The 23,888-nt window shown below is 41.7% G+C and overlaps 1 protein-coding gene across 3 annotated transcripts in view; it reads right to left on the bottom strand.

Annotated features, from left to right (window-relative positions):
- The window catches only part of MKLN1 (muskelin 1), a 93,259-nt gene that overhangs the window by 49,799 nt on the left and 19,572 nt on the right, over nucleotides 1-23,888 (bottom strand). Inside the window, exons 3-8 of one of the 3 annotated variants that reach the window (XM_005530975.3) lie at nucleotides 21,617-21,759; nucleotides 20,131-20,219; nucleotides 14,199-14,308; nucleotides 10,194-10,386; nucleotides 2,951-3,028; nucleotides 1,739-1,804 (exon numbers count right to left, since the gene is read on the bottom strand). In XM_005530975.3, the coding sequence (XP_005531032.2) occupies nucleotides 1,739-1,804; nucleotides 2,951-3,028; nucleotides 10,194-10,386; nucleotides 14,199-14,308; nucleotides 20,131-20,219; nucleotides 21,617-21,759 (679 nt within the window). Of the gene's footprint in view, nucleotides 1-1,738; nucleotides 1,805-2,950; nucleotides 3,029-10,193; nucleotides 10,390-14,198; nucleotides 14,309-20,130; nucleotides 20,220-21,616; nucleotides 21,760-23,888 lie in introns of those variants that run through there. The other 2 variants (XM_088054739.1, XM_088054738.1) reach the window with 2 other exon arrangements.

The following is a 23,888-nucleotide window of genomic DNA, read 5'->3' as shown; positions in this document are numbered from 1 at the left end:
AATCAGCAATGGGAAACAGCCCCAAGAACTTCCCCTGGCCTGTCATGAGCCAAATTAAATGGCAAAACTGATCATCTCAAAAACATTTCAGCTATTACAAGTCTCAGTGGACCTGGATGCAAAACTGAAAGCAACTTCCCAAACAGCCCACAGGGAAACTTTGGGAAGGTATCCCACCACCTCTAAATACAGCTACAGCATGAAATGACCACCACGACAGAGGGAAGGAGATCCAGGACTCCACCTTGGTGGGTATTGTCCAGCCACTTGTGTGAAAGTAAAACAAATAAAATAAAATGTATATATTATACGTACTAAAATAAATTGTATATATTTGATAAATTTATAATATACATGCTATATACATATCCATAAATAAAATAAATATTAATATATATTAAATACACACGTATATCCAAAGTACATATAATATATACAAAATCTATCACGAAATATTACAAAATACATGGATGACTTTCACTGCCTTGTTAAAGCAGAGTGAAACTGCAGTCAAAAGCAGAGCTGACAACCTTACTGTTGCTGGAAAAGCAAGAGGAATGGAAAGGAAGGCTCACACTATCATGGATATTTTATTTTCAGGAGGTGTGCAGGACTATCATTTCCAAGTTGACATGGATCATGTTTCTTCCACGCTCTTGTGAAACACTACTAATTCCCGAGGCCACTAGGGAGCGTTCCCAGCCTCTGCACAAACACAGCAAATCCTCCAGCAGCGTTTTGTTCTAATCAATCTCAAACCTGTCCCACCAAATGAAAGAAGTTTACTCTCCTACACCAAATAGCTCAAGTGCTTCCTCCAGAGCAGTAACTACTCTGAGCAAAAGCCAGAGGCTGCAGCTACTGCTGGATTTTTGCTTGTTCACTATGACTTAGCAAATTACTCTGGAAGGTCCTATCCTGTCACATGCTCTGTCCCCGTCCTGTGACCACAACAGATATGGCCATGGGCATTTTTTTTGCCAACTCCTTCAGTGCCACTCTAGATTCCTATCCAATACCCACACCCTGATCTTGTTTCTCCCTTCCCAAGAAAAATCCTTTCCTTCATACAGCAAAGACTTGGGCAGATGCTTTCCTTATTTTAGTAACAACTGACGTAGCACAGAAATCTGATTAAATAACAGATGAAGATACAGAAAATTATGCAGAACAACAATCACTGGAACTGTTCCTGATACACCACCCCATTTTCTTTTCTCTGCAGGTTCTCTGAACAGAGGCTGAGCCATTCATTAAACTGCTTAAGGAAACAGTTTTGCAAGAGATGTCGAAAGAATGATATCTAACAGGAGTTTCTTGCACACTGTGGGAATTAGAAGCCACTCCTACCAAAATACAAGGAATGTTTCAACACATCAGATCTATTGCTTGAGCACAGCCTGTAGCAGATAAGGGAAATTATCCCTAATTTCTCTTCTCTTTTGAAATCCTGCTCCAAGATGGTAGGAGGAACAAAAAATTAAAATCAATTGTTCTTGGTTTCTTAGTTAAGACAAGACAATGGCTAAGGCATAACACAGAATTATTAGGGAAGAAAGGGAAAGGCAGCTGGAATATAGATCCAGAGAGGAAACAGAGCATTTAATCCAACTACAAGAAAGCGTGATTTTTTTTTTCCTCAAAACCTAACACAGTGTCTGAAGAAAAACACATTTGCATACTTATCTGGAAAACAACTGATTAAATAGTTTAGTTAAGAAATGTAATAACTACTTACCTGTCTGCACATCTATAACCATCTGATGGCCACCTCTCATGCCTGGCCGACTGTCTTCCCCGTCACCTTCAGAAAAAAAGGGAAGGGAGTTTTCCATTGTAAAATTTTTAAACCAAAGAAAGATACAGCCTCAACATGGAAGCAGAGGAATTGAGTAACTCACCCTTCTTTAAACACTAGCACATCACTTTTTCCAGGAAATATTATTTTTGTGTATTATAAAAACTGTACGAAGTTTTATACTGAATTATCTGGTGACTGACAGTACAGAGAGAAGTGAATAGTGCAACTCCCAGTGCCTTGGAAAGGAGCTTCAACGTTCCTGACGCACTTGGGGCACACAGAAGAGCTCTGAGTTGTCCTTGCAGCTCTCCAGCAGGAACAACACAGCCACCCTTTGGCTTCCCTTCCATCTCTCCCCACCTGAGAGCTGCCTGAGGGCTGAGCTGTGGGAACAGATACTCAAATGACAGGGAAATGAACCCCTGGGATGGCAGCAGGAGGTGATCTAGACATAGCACACCCGGCTTTGTACCAGCTATTCTCACATCTAAGGGAATTCCACCTGCCCAGTTAAAGCAGCTTTCCAACTACTTTATATATCTTAGGCATTCAGGACAGGTGACACAGATAACCTCTCCCAAGGGGCTTGGGGACTCTGCTCCACATTTGGCAATTGTCACCTTGGAGCCTACACTTGCTCTGTGACAGTGATTTTTGTACTATGCAGTTAAGGATGCTGCTACAAGTCTCCTCTCAAGGCAGACAGGAATGGAAAAGATTCTGCAGTTTGGATATACTGTGTAAGAGATCAAGACTTCAAAAGATCCACCTCATTTAAAATACTCCCTGTTAAGATAATGTACTTATTTGCCAACTCTCCACTTGAAGTTGAAGCTACATCAACTCCTTGTGCTAAATCCAGTAACACAGGTAACTGTTCTGATGTTTAACAAATATTCTGGGATTTCTTACTAAACTGATGATCTATCCTTAAAGTTACCACTTGTATTCCTGCAGTGTTCCTTACTCAACCAGAGAGCAGGCTGAATTTCACTGAATTTGCAGACAAATGCAACTTTTTCGGAGAAGAAACCATTCCCTAGAACTCTCCTAGAGGAGACTTTCTTGCATCATTTTCTTGCTCCACATTCTCAAAGGAACAAGACAGAACTGGCAGTACAGGAGCTCTATCTTAAGAAATGTCCTTACCTTTGGTGCTTTTGGGGATAATCTGCCCCCAGCGAGGTTTGTACTCTTGCTGACTGATATACTGATTGAACAAGCCATCTGCAAAACAAAAATTTTGCTGGATAAAAAATTCATCCTTCCATTATCGCAAAATCACTTTTAATGTGGATAACTTCAGCCTAACTCAATCCAGTATGCCAATCCAAAGCCTCCATTTTCAGTGAGCTCTCCATTATGTGTCAGTTAGTTTGCTAAACTTTTGTTAGTTGGTTAAACTTTTGTTAGTTTGTTAATGAACTAAATGTGCAAGCACTAAAATAAAAAGAATACTTGCTACTAGATCAATCAGGAATTATCCAGTTTGCCTGCCAGGTCGTGCCAAGTGTCTATAAATCTCCAGTGTGGTGAATTTAATTAAGAATAGAATTCCTCCCCCTTATTTAAGCAAAAGGAAAGTTGCCAGTGCATATAAAATTCAGCCATTTTAGTGCACATTAAGTTAAAACTAGGTCAGACAGCATCTCTAGAGCTTCATCTGAGAAGAGAAGGGAAGCAGAGCAGATTGTCTAAATGCTGTGATATGGGACAACCAAGCCCTGGATGAAAAACAAAACAATAGTTTACATTCTCTTCAGAGAGTTAAGCAAGAAGAGCAATAGAGGAGGTGTTAGATCCCAGGCCAGATGTGCTAAGTGCAGCGTTTCTGTGAGCAGCACCAGCTCCAGTACTTTATCCACACTCCCCTTGTGCCTTCCACCTCTTCAGCACCCAAAGACCAGTTCCTAGTCCTGTTCAGATGCTATCAATCTATCACATAAACACCAATTTTCTGTAAAAGAGACTTGTAACACCCACACTCCCTAGGACTGCCCTCCACTCTGGGTAAGGCTTGGCATGTGGGGAACTCGGTGCTGTTGTTCTCCAAATGTCTCCTCTGAAACACCTACCTCACCTTCTGTAGCACAACAAACTATGAGAGCACCTGAGCACTGCTTTCCTGGCTACAACTCACCCATCACCCACCATCTCAACACATAATCTCTTCCTGACTAATGTTTCTGCTGTATTCATGTATTATTGCATTACCTGGAAAAAAAACAATAGGAATTTAATAGACAATGAACGCCTCTGCTTATTTATACAAAAGCCCTTTGTAGATACATAGGCAAGAAAGAATGATCCTCACTGAACACATCCCTATTTATTTAGAAAAAGGTAAAAATCTTTGTTAAGCATGACAAAAGACTCAGAGAAAATTTCAAAGTGTTTCCTGGCATCCTGTAGTTTGTCGTGACTGAAATCCAGGTTTTAATTAAAACCCAAGCCAGCAGCAAGTATTTCCTTGGAGAAGATGAATGCTCTATTTAGAGACCATCTAACAGGAAAACAAGGGCACTCAAGAGCTCCTGAAAGGTGATGAGTTTGGTCTGAAAATATAAAATTTTATAAACTCAGCTGTGCAAGTTTTTCCAAATAAATACTCTGAAAACAGGGCAGATTTTACTTTCACCTCCGTGCCAAAACCAGCAGCTCTCCCCCCACATTAGGTAATCGAGGAAAGCCAGAAGTTTGCTCAATGTATGTAGAAAGAAAAGTGGTTTATTTTGGGTTTAATAGCAGGGTTCTTAACTCCCACTTCTTCAGCATTTATGAAGTTGGGACAACACATGAGAGGCTCGAAGCTTGAGATCTCATAAATTCTGATTCAGAAAAGCCAGGCCTAGTAGAACAAATGCATGTGCTGTAAGAAATCCCACAGTGACTCAGCCACAAACCCAGACAGAAATGCAGCTTTTTGGTTATCGTTACAGCCTTGGGTCTGCAAGACAGAAACCAAAACCATATTTATCCCGATGGCAGCCACTAGATAATTGGACATAAATAGCTCAAAAGGATGAATTACAGCACATAGGATCTGAAAGGGTGATTTAACCTCTCTCCCATGCTCTACACCCACAGGCTGCACTTGTCAAGATATGACACTTCTCCCCTACTGTGCCTTCAGCCTCTTTTAATAATGCTTCTTGTCTTCCGTGGGACATCGGTTTGGAAATACTCCAGCTTGCTTCCCAGAAATGTTTCCTTCTGCTGGAAGCAGTTCCACATTCACTCTACTTACATTGCAAACCAGCAGCAGCTTGTTTTGGAAGCTGAATCACCACCTGTCTGACACCACCAGGGAAAAAAAAGGAGGATTTCTAGGTGGATTCTGTACCCAACGCCAGACCTACGCCAGCGCACTCCTTATGTTCCTTGTCAGGAGAGCACTGCTGACCAAAAGGTCTCCAAAGCTCCTGTGAGGCACTGAGGATCAAATCTAGGCCTGCTCAGGTCTGTCAGCTGTTCCCAATGAATCAGGAGTTTAAAATAAATTTCGAGACTCTTGTCAAAAATAAAAAAAAAAAAAAAAAGTGTCGGGTGGAAGTTTTTAAATGAAGTGTTTTCTTTTGCTCCGGAGACCTCTCACTTCAATGTCCACGTTTACTAAAATTACAGCCAAAAAAACGACTTGTACTATTTTCAAGCCCTTTGCAGCATGTCATGACGCATTTTGGATGTAACAACACGAAGTTCACTGTGATTAAAGCTCGGTAAATTCTGCCTCCCTGATAACCCAAGTCTTTATTTTGCCAGCCAATTGCAGGTTACTCAGAAAGGATTAGGACAAACATTGCGGACAAAAATATTTAACTTTCTGAAGCCACTCAGGAGCAAGTTCTATCAAGTTTGCGGGTTTTTAGACAACACACATCTCCAGGCAGTGTTGCTGAAACCTATTCACTTCACTGCCAATGGCTCAAAAACCTTCAGTGACATTTAGCCCATAATTTCTGGGACCTAGGGTTTGAGGTTTTAAGATTTTTCTCAAACCAAAGAAAAGTAGCCAGAATACCTAAACAGTTTGAGGCTTTTTGAGTCACAAGCTACCTTCTGTAGAAAACCTGAAGGAGAGAGATGTTCTAGCAAATAAAAATCCAGCTGTTACTCGACAATTTCCTCAATATTTGGGAGAAACAAGGAAACACCATTTTTTTTCCAGCCTCAGACATGTAATATTTTCTGGCACTTTGTTCTTCATAAAAATGAAACAAGGTTTGCTCTCAAATCCATGTAAGTTATCCTTCTTCTACACAAACTCTACCATTTACTTCCCAGAGGCTTTGGATCCCTATCCAGCATCTCCCCTCCACATATCCCGGTATACATAACAGCTTTCTCAGAACCAAATCCAAACAATATTAGATGGTAAAATTCAGGTATACGTGTCTGTCTAGAGCTTCCAGGGGAATACAATTGCTCCTGTGCATCCTGTTCCTGTGAATCCTGAGTTCTGGGAGACACTGGGAGCCTGCAGGCTGAGCATCAAAACTTCTTGTTTGTCACACAGGATTGACTTGTCACCAGATAAACACATGTCACATACTGACACTAGCAGTGCCAGAAAGAACACCTCAGTCCTTGGAATACTAATAGGAAACAAGCAGTTCTTCCACCCATTCCAAGCAGCTTTCCACGTCTACAGGAGCTGCGAGTGGTTCAACCAAGCAATTTGCACTCCACATACTCTCTCTGTAGGAATATTAAGCAGATTTTTTCCTTCAATAATATAGGCCCAAAAGCTATAGGAATGGATCCAAATGTGAAGCATTTGAACCGAGTCTGTGAACCAGCTGAGATTTAGGGAACCTTTTCTTTTTGAGACGAAGTCAGGCAGCTGCCAGAGTTTCCATTTGCCCATTTTCTAAGTGTAACGCACAAGTCAAAAGAATCAGTGGGAAAAGTGTGGCTGCCTGCCACTGAGCTCTCAAAAGAAATCATCTGGTGATGTGAGGTGGAAGACAGCGTTCATCATTAGCAATGCAAAAGAACAAGAGTTAGCTCTGCCAGCACTAATTCTTGACCACCTACTCTTTTTCTACATGACTAAGCCTATGGAAATAGCCCGCGAGAGATGCAGAGCGTTGCACTTTGTCAATACCCACCACTGCAAATATCAAACTCTCCAGAAGACATTTTAGGCTGCACTGAGTGTGCAGTATCTCTGTCAACCTCACTGCACTTCTGTTTGTGCCTTTAAGGCAATGAACTCCCAGATCAGCAAGCGGTCAGGAGTTCACATATTCATGCCCAGTCTGCAACAGAACAGTTGCTCTTTGAACAATTTCAGGGATAATTTAAGGATCTGTATGTCTCAATTAACTCTACACTTCAGCTACACTACACAGACACAGGACTAAAGTTAATCCTCTTTTATTTGGAAAAACAACACATCAGACAGGAGTTCAGTGGTAAGAACACCCACACCTTAGAGACTAAGCAGCAAGCTACTAAGACTTCACAACAGAGCTGCTAGGAAAGTAAAATGATTAAAAAATCATCACAGAATGGCCTGGGTTGGAAGGGACCTTAAAGATCATCTAGTTCTAACCCCCATGTCACAGACAGGGACATCTTTCACCAGATCAGGCTGCTCAGAAAATGCTGGGGAGCTTGACAAATGCAGAACAGAGTAAGGACAGGTAACTGTGGAAGATCACAGGGAGCAAGTAGTAGGAATACTGCAGGAGAATGTGCTGAAGGCTGAAAACCACTATTCCCATCCTACCAAGAAGAATCCAGCTGTTAAACACCATTAATATTCAGCACTTGACTGCCACAACTTCAGACAAATTGTTCCAGCTTCAGTTTGAAGGGGTTTTGTGGATATCAGAAGAGGTTTGTCCTGTCCTCTCCCCCACCCCAGCCTGATCAGCTCCCAGTCTGGGTTGGCCATGTGGCAGCACGAGCACCAGTGCCAGGGACACACTGTCCTGAGCAAGGGCAGGATTGACCCAGTTAGTGAAAACCCGCAGTCTTGTCAGCTTAAAGCAAATATGGGATGCAGCCTCGGTGTCTCGGGATAGATAGCACTTCTCTCCAAAGGGTGCTGGGAGGCGACAGAGCTTTAAATGGGTTCATTTAAAGCTGAAGACAGCATAAAAAATGGCAGGAGGATGGGGGAAGGAAGGTTAATGTATTCCAAGGCAAGCAAAATCATTAAGGATGACCAACAGAGCGATGGGAGATGCGCACACTGACATTTCACTTCAGCTAGCCAGGTGCCGGATTAAAACGAAGTAAAATAAACATCCCCATGCATATTTTTCTGTCCCTCAGAAGCAGTGACAAAACCTAATGATGCTCTTTAAGACTCTCCTGCTAAATTATCCACCGTCTGTTACTACCAAGACTTGCTTCTTATACTTGCTGCAACAATAAAAAGGCTAATAAAACAAGCTACAGCATATTCCTCCAGCTCACCTAAGTGATGCTGAGCTCCTCAGCCTCCAAAAAGGGACATGATTAAAAAAAACAGGGAAGGAGGATTATCCACATCAAATCTGACAAGAAACAAGTGTCTGTCAGACAGGACAATACAAGACCTACAGTTTCCTACAAGGCTGGTCCTTTGACAGTACTTCCACACCTGGAAAAGCAAAGCACTGCTGACAGCAGTCCCACTCTCAGTAAAAGAAATTAAGAAATAACAGCTCAAAAAATGAGGCTACAAACATTCACTTCATTAGTGTCCAAGAAAAAAATTCCATTTTTGAGAGTATTTTTTCAGTACATTCTAAGACTTTGAGTGAAATTCCATTCAAGAAATCATTTCCACTCCAGCCTGCAATGAAGTGGAAAGAGGACAGCCTCCAGGCACTGAGATTAAGCCATGGCCAAGGCAGCAGAGCGAGGCAATGATAAAATCATCACCATCAGCACACAGCACTCCTCTGGCTGCTGCAACGTCATGGTGGGCTCATCAGCTCCCTCCAGGCACTCGTGTCTTTGAGACACAGACAGAAACAGCTCCCTGCTGCTTTTCCAGCCTGCAATCCTCCCCTGCCCTTACGGTTCAGGAGGAAGCTGCCAGTTGCAAAATACCCCTGCATTGCAGGAAGCTGCTCACGCTCCCAGACCAGCCAACACTCTCCTGTCTCGGGAGGATGACGATGAACATGGCAATTCTCAGTCCCAGTGCTTGTGTAGCTGCTCCTGGAGCTCAGCGCAGGGCAGGTCTGCACTGTTCTGTCGAAAGAGAAACCTTGAGCCAAACCCATAGAAAACTATTTACTGCAGTTTTGGAGGACCTGTTGTAATAACCTCCTAAAAACTGCTCAACTGAATGGCTTAATCACTAAAAGATTTTCACTAAAAGGTTTTCATGGAAGACAACCTTTGGTTTTCAAGCTATCATTTCCATCACATTCTGAGAACCACTTCTAGCTTCCGTGGTACAAACCACACTGATGGGAGTCAAGCAGGTACGCTGGCATCTTTCCAAACGTATTACAAAATGACTGATTAGCCCAGAACTAGAGAGTAACATCTCTGGTGCCAGTTATTCATGAAATTGGTTCACTAAGTCCCTAACTCTACTGGCATCAGACACAAAGTTTTCCTCTTACACCAGTACAAGTCTCCCATAATGAGCGACTGCACAGAGTCAAAAAGCTCTACACCCACAGCCAAGAGCGCCTCTGTTTTATCAGACTGCAATCCAAAACTGCTGCACAGGTCCTTAGAGTCACTTCAGTGCAACAGCCCCACTCTTTCTGTATCCTATTCAATCCAGAGAGAGTACATCTCCCTCTTAGGAGTTGAGAGCTGTTTATACACTGTGTTTTTAAGTAGAAAGCTTCCAAGTAAAAAATTAATAGCAGTTCCAATGAAACTGACTACCCTGCCAAGGTCCCACTCTGCAAAGGAAAACAGGTTCTGCCTCCAGTCACTGACTTCCACACAATTCTCCAAGGACTATTTTTCCCAAAAGCAAAGAGAGCTTCCTCATCTAAACACAGCAGAAAACTTTTGCCTGAACACCAACTTGGTGGTGAGCTCCAACCAGAAACCATGATCCAGATCACCACTGAGAACTCCAGTCTTCTGCTTCCCTGCTCACCATTCCAATGACTTTCCTGACAGTTTAAGCCCACCCTCAGCTTGCCAACGCTTACATGAAGAACTTGTCTTTACCCACTCAAGTGCACCTCCTAGTCATCTCTGGGAGAAAGAGACTCCAAAAGTAGCAGTGGTAAGAGATTTCATGAATTTTTATCCTTCAACACACACACACTAACAAGTCTAAAAGCTGACAGCACACCAGAAATGAAATAACACATGGACCTGCCAGTTCTACTACTAAGCACACTAACATTTAAAAGAAGGTAATATTTCACTGTGCTTTTTTTAAAATTCATGGATCAGATTCCTCTGATTCTCTTACCATTCACAGCTTTTTCTATCAGCTCTTCACAAGCATCGAAGTCCCCCTTCAACACCAGTTTGTCGTGCAGGTCTGTCAGCATGGGGTGCTCCAGAGCAATCTTAGTTTTCTTCTGCAGCGACTCGAAAGCCTCGGTGTAGTTGTGCTGCCGAAAATGCTTTAGGCAAAGGCGAATGGCTTCCTGTTCACGGTACTACTGGAACACAAGAAAACCTCTGAGACATGGAGATTTTTCCTTTGACCAGCACTGCTGGCAACTACCTGTGAACCTGCCCAGAGACAGGATGTCTTATCCACGCTGCACAAACAACTCGCAAGCTCACGGTGGAGTGCAGTATGAGAGGCATTACAGGCTGTGCAGGCATTTACTTTCCAACAGTATAGAAATTATACAATTTGGTACCATCCAATTTAATAAGCATACAAGAAGAGAGTGCACGGTGTCCCAGATCTCTGGGGTGACCATTATTTCCCCCCCATCTGCTTGGCCCTGCTGTTCAAGGCCTACACGAAGCACAGAGCAGGAAAAAGCCTTCGCTATCAGCGTTACATAATTTGATTGTATGACTCTTACATAACAAAATAATTTAGAAGAGTAAGTAGGTCACAGCTTTTCTAGGAGCAGAAGGAAAAAAAAAAGCTGTGAGAATGGAAATACTTGCAATGACCAGCACTCCTGCTACAGAAAGGCAGAAGGCTGACCCCAAATCCTGCGGGTTTGTCAGGGTTTGGGATCAGCAGCACCAAGGATTTACGTGCACGTCAAAGTTTTAACTTCTAAATATTCTCCTGCATCTTGAAGCAGAACCTCTGCTTTTGCACCACGGATGGAGCCACAGCTGCCCATCTCCCACTCGGCTGTGGGAAGGGGTGAGAAAGGTGAGAGAAAACCCACACTGGGTCAAACATCCTGGCACAGACACAAGAGGGAGTAGTAAACTCTGAGTAAGAGCTACAATTTTCAAAGCTGCTAACAAGATGCATAAGAAACACAGATTTTTAAGTTGGTAAGTAGCAGAACCACTTTTTTTAAATAGACTTCTCAAGCCTAAATTCTAAGGCATTAAAGAAAAAAGAAATCTCAATTTCCATCTTTAATACACAACTACTGTGGTAAAAAACAAATGTAACTTTAAGCATCTATAAGACTGATTAAATTACAGACAAAACATTTTAGACCTAAATGGACATTACTGTAAAAAGTGAAGTTTATAGTATTTAAATGAATAGAATCTCTCTAAAAACCTGGAACTAACACCAACATTCAACAAAAATTAGTGCTCTCAAAATAATGGCTCGATAGCAAGAATCTCATAAACTGAAGCAGCTAAAAAGAAACACGGCCATGCGCTGTATTTTTAGTTCTTAATCCATCAGTATTTCACAGCTGCAAATAGCCAGAACTATGCATTTTTAGAAAACCAGTTCCCAGCCCACACAAAGGCCAAGGACATGTACCGATAAGAATGCAAGGCTGTAGCAAAGGAATATTAAAGCTAAAATAGTTTTACAGCACAACTGGCAAAAAACAACTCCTTTTTTTTCTTTCCAAGAGATGCCTAAGACACTCTTTTTAAGCAAATCTTCACTTGCACGAGACAAGGCCAAAATCAAATTAGACTTTTTTGTACAAAGCGATAGCAAGCAAAAGGAGAACTGCACATCAGTAACTACCAGCTTGCAGATTTTTAGATCCCTCAGTTTAGAAATTAGACAAAATGCAGACCTGGGACAGAGGGTACCTCCTCCCTTCCACTGAGCCTCTTATGACTGATAAGATTTGGCTTAGAAAGCAGGGAACAACTTAGATGGAGTTTGGCCACTTGATGCAACAAAGAAGTTTATATTCAAGCGACTCCACAGTGGTACTTCAGAAGTTAAATGTAAAAACTTGCTTTAAGCAAAAAAAGTGGATAAAAACTATATAAAAGGCTCTTTTTAAAATGCTGTCATACAGGTTTAAAGAGATGACAACCCAAATAATAGCTTTGATCTGAAGCTGTAAATAATTCCTATGGTTAAAAACGTAACAAGAACATGAGACCAAGACATCAACACTGTCAAATAAACTCGTAGAATTAAAAATACTTATGTGCTCATTATCAGAAGTGGTATCCAATGATAAAGTACGCCTTCTCAGGTGCTGAATTATGTCCACTCCTCAAGAAAAAGGGGTAAGGCTTTTTGGAGGCAGTAAGCTGAGCTGGACAGCAAGGAGAGAGTGCTGAGGAATGTTTCAGTCCTTATCCATTATCCCCAGCTCCACTCCCCACAGGAGAGGAAGGTTTTGCTGGCACAAAACAAAAAGGAAGGGCAATGTGGTGTAGAACCTTCCTCTCATCTGATGTCGCAGGCAGTGAAGAATTATTATACTTCAAAGACTCTGAGATTTCCAAAAACACACATGAAAATATTCCCACCATCTCAAAGAACTGGAAAAAGCAGGTCAACCTTTCTGCCTTTCCCTAAATATGGGACAGCACATCCCTCTCTGTGGATCCAGCAACAGTGGCCTCTCCCCTGTGAGACAGTGACATCAGTGACACATGCACTCATCACCAAAAACTTGGCAGTGGATCCTAGCAGAGCCCACACCATCATGACTCAGTCTCTGTACTGCTGCTTTGGGGCTCCAAGCTTTAGGAGAACAATGCTGGCACCCCTTGAAGAAGCCATCCCTACACACAATGCTGACCAGGAAAAGTGCCGATTCCACAGGCTAAGATGGAACAAAAGAGATACAAACATCATCACTGCATGACTCCTGACCAAAAAAAAATAAAAAAATCAGAGCTTCCTGCTCATAGCAACTGGTCCAAACTGCCAGGCACACCACCGTGTGCAGAGCCAGCAAAAGGAAAACCATTAGCAGCTTCTGTCAACTGGACTTTTCAGAACTGGACATCCATCATCAGCTGACTCATGACCACAACACCACTTGGACCATAAAGCAGCTCCAGACAACTTCCACCGTGCTGGTTATTTAAATCCTCCACAAAGCAGCTCATGATGTTGGTGTAAATGAGCACGAGCCAGGCTCCACAGTCACACACGGCTTCTTCACCATTCTGACAGCATCATGATCTGGAAAGGGAGTCTCAGTACTCATCACACACAATATCTATCCCCTTCTAAGCTCTTCCTTCTGGAAGCAGAGATACACTGCTCCACTATTCAGTCTTACTCAGCTGGGAAGGATGTCTTCTCTGCAACACAATATGAGTTTCATTAATCGTTCCAGAAGATCCAATGCACAACATGTATCAATAAGATGAGTTCTGCTTGGTAGTGTGCACTTCCCTCCCACAGGAGAGGCGTATCTTATACTTAATTAAACACAGGTTAAAAAAAATAAAGTTTAGAACCCTTTGAACTTTCTGTCTATCAAATGACAAATGGCATAAATCATCTCATCCCACAGTCCAGTGGCACCAGCCCCACTGTGTTCTGAGGTAGTCAGCAAAAAGACAGTAAGAGGGAAACATCTAAAGTGTAAGACACCAACATGGATTCTCTTTTAAAAAAGGTCATTTTTATACCCTGTAACAAAAGCTGCATCTGTAACCCAAAAGGCTCTGGAGTCCAGGGACTTGAGTGAAAAGAATCAGAAGGCAAGAAGAAGGAGAAATGGAATCTGGTTTTGTTAAGATTAATTTCCTTTCCAATACAAATATTACTCTCCTAATATTGTCCTTTTCAGCTCAGTGCTCCCTTCTTTTATGTTCTTCTTGTGATGTCTACCTGGCAGGTTTTTTTGGGTGATGCTGGTGGGTTTGGGGTTTCTTGGGGCTGTTTTGTTGTTTTTTCAAAGAGAACAAGCAGATAAAATTCAGAAAGTTTCTCTTAGGGTCAAAGTCAGCCATGTGGTTTCAACTATGCATGTTTGCTGTTGTAATAGCTGCTGTTCAAGGAATTAAAAGGTCACATCACTCCAGTAAGAGAAGTTTCACAGGATTCTGAGACTGGGAATCTTCAAACAAACAGGCATCTAAAATGCAGGCCTACCTTGCTGTACCAGTTGAGGCACGGCTGGACCACATCTGGATCATCAATGCCATTTAGTTCAACATACCAGATACTAAAATTGAAGCTAGGTCCCCAGGATAAAAGTGGAACTGGAGAAGAAAGGAAAAGGAGAAAAAGTATGCATAAACATCAAACAATCACTATTGCAACAGAATGTTTTTAAAGTTTACACAAAATTCAGTTTCTGACTTAAGTTCTAGCTCATTTAACTTAACTTAGGAAAATTACCAAATGCATCATGTTCAAGTTTGTCATTTAAAGCAACCTGTGCTGAGCAACATTAACACAGCAGATCATTACAAAGCAGAAGCTTGCTTTAAGCAGAAGAGCAAAAACACTATCATTAAAAACAGCTCCAAGAGGCAACAAGCTTTGACAAGCATGGGAATCACGAGCATACTAGCGACAGTATTTGCTCCTCATAGTACATTTATTTCCCCATTTGTCAGCAACAATTATTTTCCCTAATGGTGAAGACAAGAAGCTTGGGTATTTTACATTTTACAAAATTAGTAACATCTGCAAGTTGTGGAGGAGGGAGGGAGGGATAACTGTCAATTTCCAATTTAAAAACTCTATTTTTTTTTAAGCTTTAATCTGCGCAGTTTCTTTGCTGATACTATTTTATCTGAGTATTAGAACAAATGGACTTGAAATACTAAAAGACCTATGAAACACATTACAGCCTCTTACCTACGGCTTCTCTACCACTCTGGGTTAACATCTGTGGCCTTGCACTGATTTTGTGGTTAATCTGCAGGTTAAGACCTGGTTCTGCTTTTTGAAGCAACTCCAGCTCCCAGAAAACTTGTGTGTGAACTCTGACTCCTTAAAACTGCAGTGAAATCAAGTGGTTTCATTTCAAATACTTTTGTTTCCTTTTTATTTGACTGTAACTGATAAACAGGAAAAGACAGTATTAAAGTTGAATGAGCAGTTACCAGCAACAGCAAGGAGTCCACTACCTCCTCCCTTCCACTATTTTTGCCACAGAGAAATTGCCTGTTGTCTTTCAAACCACCATGAAATACCACTGAGATTAACCTGTTGAACTCATGTTTTTCTGACCTACTCCTTGAGGAAATAAAAACCCCAACTCATCATAGAGTTGTTCTTGAGCTCTTACAGGAACTTAAGTATTTATACTTCAAACAAACTACATCTGTGATTGTCTGTAATGTGTTTGGGCACAAGGCACATGTTCAAACACATGATTTTCTAAGTTTTAGAGGGTGTATTTACAAACCTATTGCTAAAGACACACAATAACTTCTGGGAACAGTCAAGATCCAAAGAGACTTTGTATATGCAACTCTCAACAGATTTTAATATCCCTAAGAAGGTACTTTCTGTGTTACACCACTCAAACCATCTTTTGAAACAGTTTTTTAAAACTTGATCATTCAGCACACAGTGTGATGCTTTCAGAGTAGTTCCTTGTAGGTGCATGTTTGTGGAGACAAGAAAGAAGTGAAGTGGTCAGAAAAACCAAGAGTCACCTGTGTCCCACCCACATGCCACACTCTGCCCAGGAAACTTCCCTCTTGCTGACTTTCATCCTCTGCACAAGCTGAGTGCTGCCAATACGGTAACTTAACCCCATAAAACATGACTGCTGCTAAATTCAGATATCCTACCCGTTACTGCAGCAGCAGTCTGAAAAAACCACCACATCTAAGGGTAACATCCTTGGTCTGTCCTCAGACCTGAACACACAGACCAGACCGAACTGAGGTTAAATTTTGTATTTGGTCATCTATAAACATCAAAGTCTATCCACCACACCAGCTCACTGAACTGAAACACTCAACTAAACCACAGACCACCTCAAATAGGCCAAGACCATACATTTCCTGATGGTAAACCTGAGGCCAATTTCCAAACTAAAGTATTACCACCTTCTCTAGCCACCTCTGTTTCTTTTCAGCAAAGTTCTCCTCAGAACTTATAGGAGCTTCTCTCAGAAATAATTAACAATTCACCCTCTTAACTCTGAAGCCAACTACAACACCTAAGAAGTTATTGAGATGTACAGAAGAATCCAGGGCAGCTCTCACCACAAGAAAAAGCAAAGCTATCCACACTGACATTTGTCTTCCCCACAGTTAACTCAGAGCTTCCAACAGTCCTTTTTACCAAAATAAAGGAACATAACACCAGAAACTGTAATTTTTAACAGCAAGATTTTTATGGTGAAACCATCTTTTCTGAAGAAAACACATTAAGCTGTACAGGGAAGGAAAAGCAAACACTTCCCCAGCACTGCACAGGCAGAGAAAAGTGAACCTGAACTTTGTCAACTACTCCATAGGAGCAGGAAAAGAAACAAAGCTGGAGGTTGAGATTGGAATGTGATTTCTATTCCAGTTAGGCAAGTTGAAGTGTTCTGCTGGATCATCCCCTCATTTCTGAACTTCTTCTCTGGCTCCCAGGAGACAACTCTCACCCTTTCCTACCCTTTTTTCTGCCCTCTCTTTTTTGAGGCCTCCAAAGGAGAGCTCAGATCTTCAGAAAAATCTCCTTTAGAGCACCCACAATCTGACTTATACCTGGAAAGAGGAGGCACTAAGTGCAGCATGGAAGCACTTTCTTCTGCACACCTTTGAGATGGAAATGCACCACTGTCAAAGGTGTTGAAAGCCTAAAGCCATATAATTCCTCTACTTTTCATCATAAAGCCACCTCACCATGCTTTTTTTTCTGCAGGTACCAGAGCAATCCATCCTAAAAGTTGCAACTGTTCAGAACAGTTGAATTGTCACTCCACATTGCGAAAAGCTCAGCAGAGGAAAAATGATTTTTAAAAACATCAATATTCTTCTGAGAAACAGAAGGTATTTGAGTCACTTAACACTTCTTAATCCATACAAAGATGATTTTAGGGGATACTTCTCAATAATAGCTACACCTAGACAAGGACTGCAACTCTACAGTAGAGAAGAGAATAGCAAAGGCATTAAACACAGTAATTTTAAATACCTCTCTCAAGCTAATTTCTGTGTCCCTTATCTGTCTAGGCAGACATACAAACAGGCATGCTAGCAAAAAATAAAAAATACCCATTTAAAAAGTATCCCTCATTTTTGTTCTATCAAAGCCTAAAAATCTAGAAGCCTAGTTACCAAATCTCATGCTAGTAACAAACTGAAATGAAAATTACACCTGGCATTCTTCAAGTTCTTTCATGGCAATCAGTCTTTACACCTTCTGCTTTCAAGGACACAGCACAGAAAAATCTCTGCTTGGAGGAATCATGAGAACCAGAGCCAGAAACAAAGCCCACAGACATGAAAAAGATTATTCTTCGATATTTTGTCCAGATAAATATCTTCTTCCCTCTCTCCAGTTCATTAATGAGGTGCTACATGAAATGTAAAAATTACCTGTCAAGTAGGTCAAAAGCCTGCACAACTGGGCATTTCAGTGCTCAGGAACTGAAGGTGAAGTAATTAAACTAACAGAAGTGCAAGGCTTTTCTTGACAGAGGGAGAGAGGTTATTCTTCCTGTATTTTATGAGCCTGAAAATTCCTCTGATACACGAGAAATGGAGGATGGAGCAGGAACCTTCCCCTCTCCCAGACGTCCCCATGGTTCCTTCTGCCCCATGCCCCCATATAAACCCCACCATTGTGTTACTGACAGTGCTGTTGTAGGTCCCTGTGCTGAAATGTGGAATCATAAAGCCAATTCCTGATGCAAGTGCTGTGAACCCCCAAACCCAAACCTCACTGATAGCGCGATTTCACCGTGTCAGTCCCCGAGAGTCCAAAAGGGCAGATTTTGGTGTTGTTTCCTGGCACTGTTACAAGGAACACAGCACGGTGCTTGAAATTTTGAGTTACTTTGGCTAGCAGCTTGGAAATTTTAACAAACTCAAAACATTTTCAAGCTGTGAATCTGAAAAATAACAGAATTTCGTAACAGTGTTTTGCAGTTGTTTCACAGCAAAAAATGCTCTCACAACTTCAGCAAAATGACACCAGCCATCAACCAGAGGCTTTCATAGGTTTGGGTGAAAAGATCATTTCCAGTTCTGTTTTAGCACAGGAATTTCTTCATGGAAGGCAATTTCAGGAAATTAAAGGCTATAAAAGAAAACTCATCTCAAATCATAACCAGTGAGGAAGTGACAGCTCAATGCAAAGCTAATATTAATGTAGATAATAATGTTTATTCATGGGTTAGTTTGTGTTGGAAGGGACCATCCCTTCATCCCCCTGCTGTGGGCAGGGACACCTTCCACTATTCCCAGGGTGCTCCAAGCCCCGTCCAGCCTCATCCTGGAGACTTCCAGGGATCCAGGGGCAGGCACAGCTTCTCTGGGCAACCTGTGTCAGAGCCTCACCACCCTCAAGAATTTCCTCCTAGTATCTAATCTAAATCTACTCTCCTTCAGATACGGCCGTTTCCTCTTGTCCTATCACTACATGCCCCTGTGAAAAGTGCTACATAAAGATCCCATCCCAAGAAAATAAGGTGCTCATGTAATTACAGAGGAAAACATCCTGGTAATAGAAATTAATCAGCATTTCACTTTCATAACAAGTATCAGCTCACAGCTACACTTCTTTTCATCAGAACACACTTTCCTAGAATACAATTTACACATCCAAAGAAGCAGCCTGAAATCTTTCCACTGGCCACTTTAGCCCTCCAGGAACTACTTGCTGGTTTTCAGCCATTGAAAAATAATATTTTCCAAAAACTTAATGCTGGAAGCTTCAAAATAAATAATAAAAAATAAAGTTTTTAAAAATTCATTTAACTTCCCTGATGTAGTCAACCTTTAACTTGATTCCTCTGCGACTCTTGAGGTTTCCTAAAGCCAAGTGCTACAGTTGCTTCCAAAAGCAGCAGCCAGAAACCAGCCCAGTGAACAGTCAAATCCTCTGCCTCTCTAAGAACAGGAAACCCCACAAACGATTACTGGATTCCCAGCCTGAAGCTTTCAGTTCCTGACAAACATGAGGAGATTCAGAAAGAACACACTGGAGCAAAGGGCTCTGAGGGGAGCCCCTAAATAGCCACTATCATCAGAGTCTTGGCAAAAGAATTACCCAACACATAAAACAATTCTAAATTCATCTAAATTAGCCAATGGGATCTTATCTCCTTTTTCAGCAACTACCTCCCTGCTCTATTTTTACCCTTAAACAGCTAGCTTAAATCCAGTCATTCTTGTACTATCTCAGTAGGTAGGAAGGGAAAGATAAATTTACTGAGCAAGCTGAAAGGCTCCAAACCCTTGGATTAAATCCAACAACTGTAAGGCTCTTGTTCTCTCTGGCCTGCAGAAAGCAAGGAAGAGATATCCTCACCTGCTGCCATCACATGTCCCAGTATCTGGCCTTTGGAAGCACCCCCCAAACCCTGCCCCAACCAAACAAGACATGAGGGGGTACAACCCTCCCCTGGCCCTGGGGGTCATCCTTAGCCAAAGCTGAGTGAGACATCGTGATAAAAGCAGCAGGTAAAGAACAAGGGAAGCTTCTGCTGTTGCTTTATGTGTTGAGAGCATGTTTGAGAACAGAACTTTTCAAGCTTTTTCAGACTCGAGGAGTGTCAATGCTGAAACTTTTACTGGTATTTAGCTTAGTTATTTATTTAAAGCTCTATATAGCAATTCATAGGAGGACAGTAAGCAGCTTCTCCCGCAATTAGTTGACTCAACAGCTGTATTTCTGAAAATTGCTCTATTTTGCTTTCACTCTCCAGGATCTAAATTATGAACCTATTATTTCTTATTAACAGGACTTCAGTGTGTTCCAATCTAACCAGCCTAAAAGATGATGAAATGGAACAGCTATTGTGGATACTTTGCCTGAGTACAATGAAGTCACAAGTGCCAAGACAGGCACAAGTATCAGAAGAGATTATTTTCTACTCAGAATGCTGAAAAAATGCATTTACCTATCTTAATGAATCGACAGGGGAACATCTGTTCATCAATTTTATGCTTCAAGGTGAATGTTTCTTTGTTATAATCATTCTTTAAGCCACTGTGGGAAAAAATAAATAAGGTTACTAAATCTTACCTTGTATTTTAGGACTAGCTAATAAATGCAATCTAGGTCACGCCTGAAACGCGCAGCTTGTTTCACACCACTCTGAATCATCAGTACACGTGCTGGACCGAGGCCTGGGCTGCTCTCCACCTACCTGTGCCTGCCTGGGAGGCAGCACTGGGATCTGGGGAGGGAATTGGCTTTGGATCAGTGCTGCTCCTCTGCACCTGGAACCCTGAGACTTCAGCTCCTGATGCGCTGAACTGCACTCTTCCATTCTCAAGAGGGAGATGGATCAGATCTCAAAGTTATCACCCTGACAAAGTGCTTTGTGATTCATTTATGGGCATTGCTTTCTAAAAATATCAAATATTTAGTATAATTTATAAAAAATCTTAAGTCCATTTTTACTGAAAATACAAGTACAGGTCCCAAAATGAGGATTTTTATTAAACTTCAGCAGAAGTGAAATGATATTAAATGTCAGTAATTACTGTGATACTAAAAGACCTCTTCCCCCACAATTGTAACAGCAATAAAGGCAAATTTCAAGACTGATCTATCTAACAAGGGCAAAAGTGTGGGAAGGGTTGTGGATAGATTCTATATGGTCTTGAATGATACCTGCAACATAGAATTCCCTGTATGTCCATGGCTACCTGCTTGACTACAGATAATGTACCCCATACATTCCCTGGAGACGGATTTCTCTTCTGTAGGCCTCCCAAAATACACCGGTTCTTGCTATTCTATCTTCATGTACTTCTGAATTTTAACTCTCCTTTCCCTTTCTGAAACAGCACACTCCTTAAAAGGCCCTTGCAAATTTACATTACCAACTACTCAGAAGTTCTGGATAACCTAAACAGCCACAAGGCCCTTTTTTTAGTCCGTATCAGTACAACTCTACCAAATCAAACTCAACAAATGTAGGTTTCCATTTGCCCATTTGATTTATTTACCCATCTGTAAAAGGCAGAGAAGCTGACTAGCTCAGATCTTTAAGGCTGCAATGAGGGTTTTGATATGGGGAGGTTACTTGGGTTTTAAAAAGCTTTGAAGCCCCCTACACCTGGGAAAACATTTCTCCAGTGCCTCAAGCTCATGGAAGGAAGGAATTGCAATCCAGCAACGCTGCACCCAGTGCTCAGCTCTTCCAAATCCCCAAGAGCTCGCTCTCCACAAACCCTCTGTGGTCAGAGCAGGATAAGGGAGACTTCTGGAGAGAGCGTTGGGATTGATGCTCACTGTCCTGACCACAAATAGGACCAATGGCAGGGTCACAACCACAGCTCTGCCCCACTGCTGGCCATGTGTCTTCTGGGAAGAAGGGGAAAGAGCATTTTGGTCCAGCCTTTACAATTCCCAGAGCTGACAGAATCACATCTTACCTGGATAAGAGATCTGTCATATTCTCCTCATTCATCCCACCAAAGACTTTAAACTTCTTTAAATTGCAGACATGCGTTTTCTCATATTTGCCAAATGTGATGCTCTGGACTATGGCAGGTCTTTCAAGCTTCAGAATCAAATACTGTGGAAGAGAAAACAATGAGTTTGAATATTAAAGCCAAGGCTGCAAAACACGCTAAGGGAGAAACATTACAGCCTACAAATATTCAGTTTACAAAGCCAGAGAATTAAAGTGAAAATGAAACCTCCCCATTATTGTATTTTTTCATTTGGTCCTGGAATGAAGGATAGGTTTTTTTAAAATATTATTTTAAAACCAGCTTATCTAGGAAAAAGATTTGGTTGAACTGCTTATGCCTAGCAATTCTATTCAGAGCTTACATACATTCCTTTTAAGTTGGACGCAAGACTTCCTGAAATCTGGCAAATAGAATCAAACTACAGAGAGTGAAGATTCAAACGCCCACTAGAGCCTGAAATGAAACCTAAACTGAATACACAATTAGATAAATACAGTATGTTCCACATGCTAAGAGAACATCAAATTACTTTTCCTCTCTGGGCTGACACTGTGTAAGCACTGAACACAAAGTTTGGTGTGTGGCGAACACAGGAACCAACTGCTTATTAACCATCCCAGATAAAACTGAGCCACTTAATTACAGAAAAGGAGCTTTACACAGAAAATGATGAAAATGGTCTCCCTTGTGAGTATTTTCTCCCCTCTCACACTAGGTGGACACAATCTGTGTATGAGTAGTCAGATTATTCATACTCAGGCCACGCCTACCAGCTCTACCAGCACTGCTGGAGGAAGAGGTCTGCTCCCATGGAAAAGCAGGTGCAGGGAAGCACTTGCACCATTCATTAGGGGCCACGGAGTACCTTCCCCTACCAAACAGCTCTTGGGGGGAGGATGGAGACACCTTGTTTTGCAGAATGCATCGAGTTTTATATGTAAAAACATGTTTCACTCTCTTCCCTGATTTCTCAGAACTAAGCAGTGCACCACAGAGGCAAAGCACGGAATGACAATTACTCATGTTGCTGGATTTTGTTACAAAACCCTGTCATCAGGACTCCAGCACAGCAGATCAGCACGTTGTAGGCCACCTCCCACCGCAGGCTCTGCTGGTGGCCCTGTCCTCCGAGTAGCAGCACTGCCAAGCCAGACGTGATGCCTGAGTTCTGGTCTTTCATCGACATCAAGCAGTGTTATTTGCATGTGTGTGGCTGCTTTCTGTAGATCCTGAGTAGAGACTGAGTAGTATGTCCTATGCTAAACATCTTATCCACCATCCTAGACAGCTCCCTCAGTAGGGCAATCTTACCCCAGAAAGGTAACTTTTGCGAAAGCAGCAAAAAAAACCTTCCTCATCCATTTAGTTCTCAGTCTTTTTGTCTCTTTTTTGTCTCAGCCCTATAACATAAATAATTCTCAGTCTAGGAGCAGTACTCATATTGTTCTGGAGAGCACCAGGATAAAGGTACGATGAAAAAAGGTTTGACCTCAATGGCTCGTTCCTACTACATTTACAAAAAGCATAGATTAAGAGAAATACTTTTATACAGAGCAGTTACAGATGAGGATGAAGACTGGATAGGTATTAACAGCAGATTTACTGTCAGAGATGTTTCCAGCATCTCAAATTTTTTCAAAATTAAGAAAATAAATCAGTAGCAGCACTGTGAGGATAGAAAAGAAGAATACTTTGGTGCTTTTCCAAATACTTTCAATGAAAAACTACTTTTGTGAAGCACTCCGTCCATCCAAATGTCAGAACCCACCGTTTACGCAGCAGCAAGACATGTCGTTGTCTCATAAATACTTCCCAAACTTTAGGGGAAAAAAACCCACTAAAATTCTATAGAGAAAACTGATTTTCTAAAGCAGAAGAAAGGAAAGGATGAGCGAAAGAACGGTCCTTTAATGAGCAAGGCAGCACTTGATACATGGCACAGCCCGCTGCCAAAATTCCCATACAGAACAGACAGTACACAATGTCTAAGAACTCCTCCTACACCATCATATCTTCCCTGCAGATTTCTCCCAAAGCTGGAAAAGTGAAGCCAGCCCTACCAGCAATCGCAATTCCTAATCCTGCTGGAATCCCAAACCTAATGCCTGGGCCATGAACACATACTTTCTCAAGTACCACACAAGATTTGCAAAAACTTGGCACAAATGTCATCCTGCATTATTCAATTCTTACCCTAAATTAAAGGAGAGAAAACCAGGACTGCAGTTAA

Source organism: Pseudopodoces humilis, chromosome 5 (assembly GCF_049639895.1).
Source record: "Pseudopodoces humilis isolate 2021_Gansu_Grassland_sample_001 chromosome 5, ASM4963989v1, whole genome shotgun sequence".
Lineage (NCBI taxonomy): Eukaryota > Metazoa > Chordata > Aves > Passeriformes > Paridae > Pseudopodoces > Pseudopodoces humilis.
The sequence above is the reverse complement of the archived record's forward strand: the minus strand, read 5'-3'. Positions and strand labels throughout refer to the sequence as shown.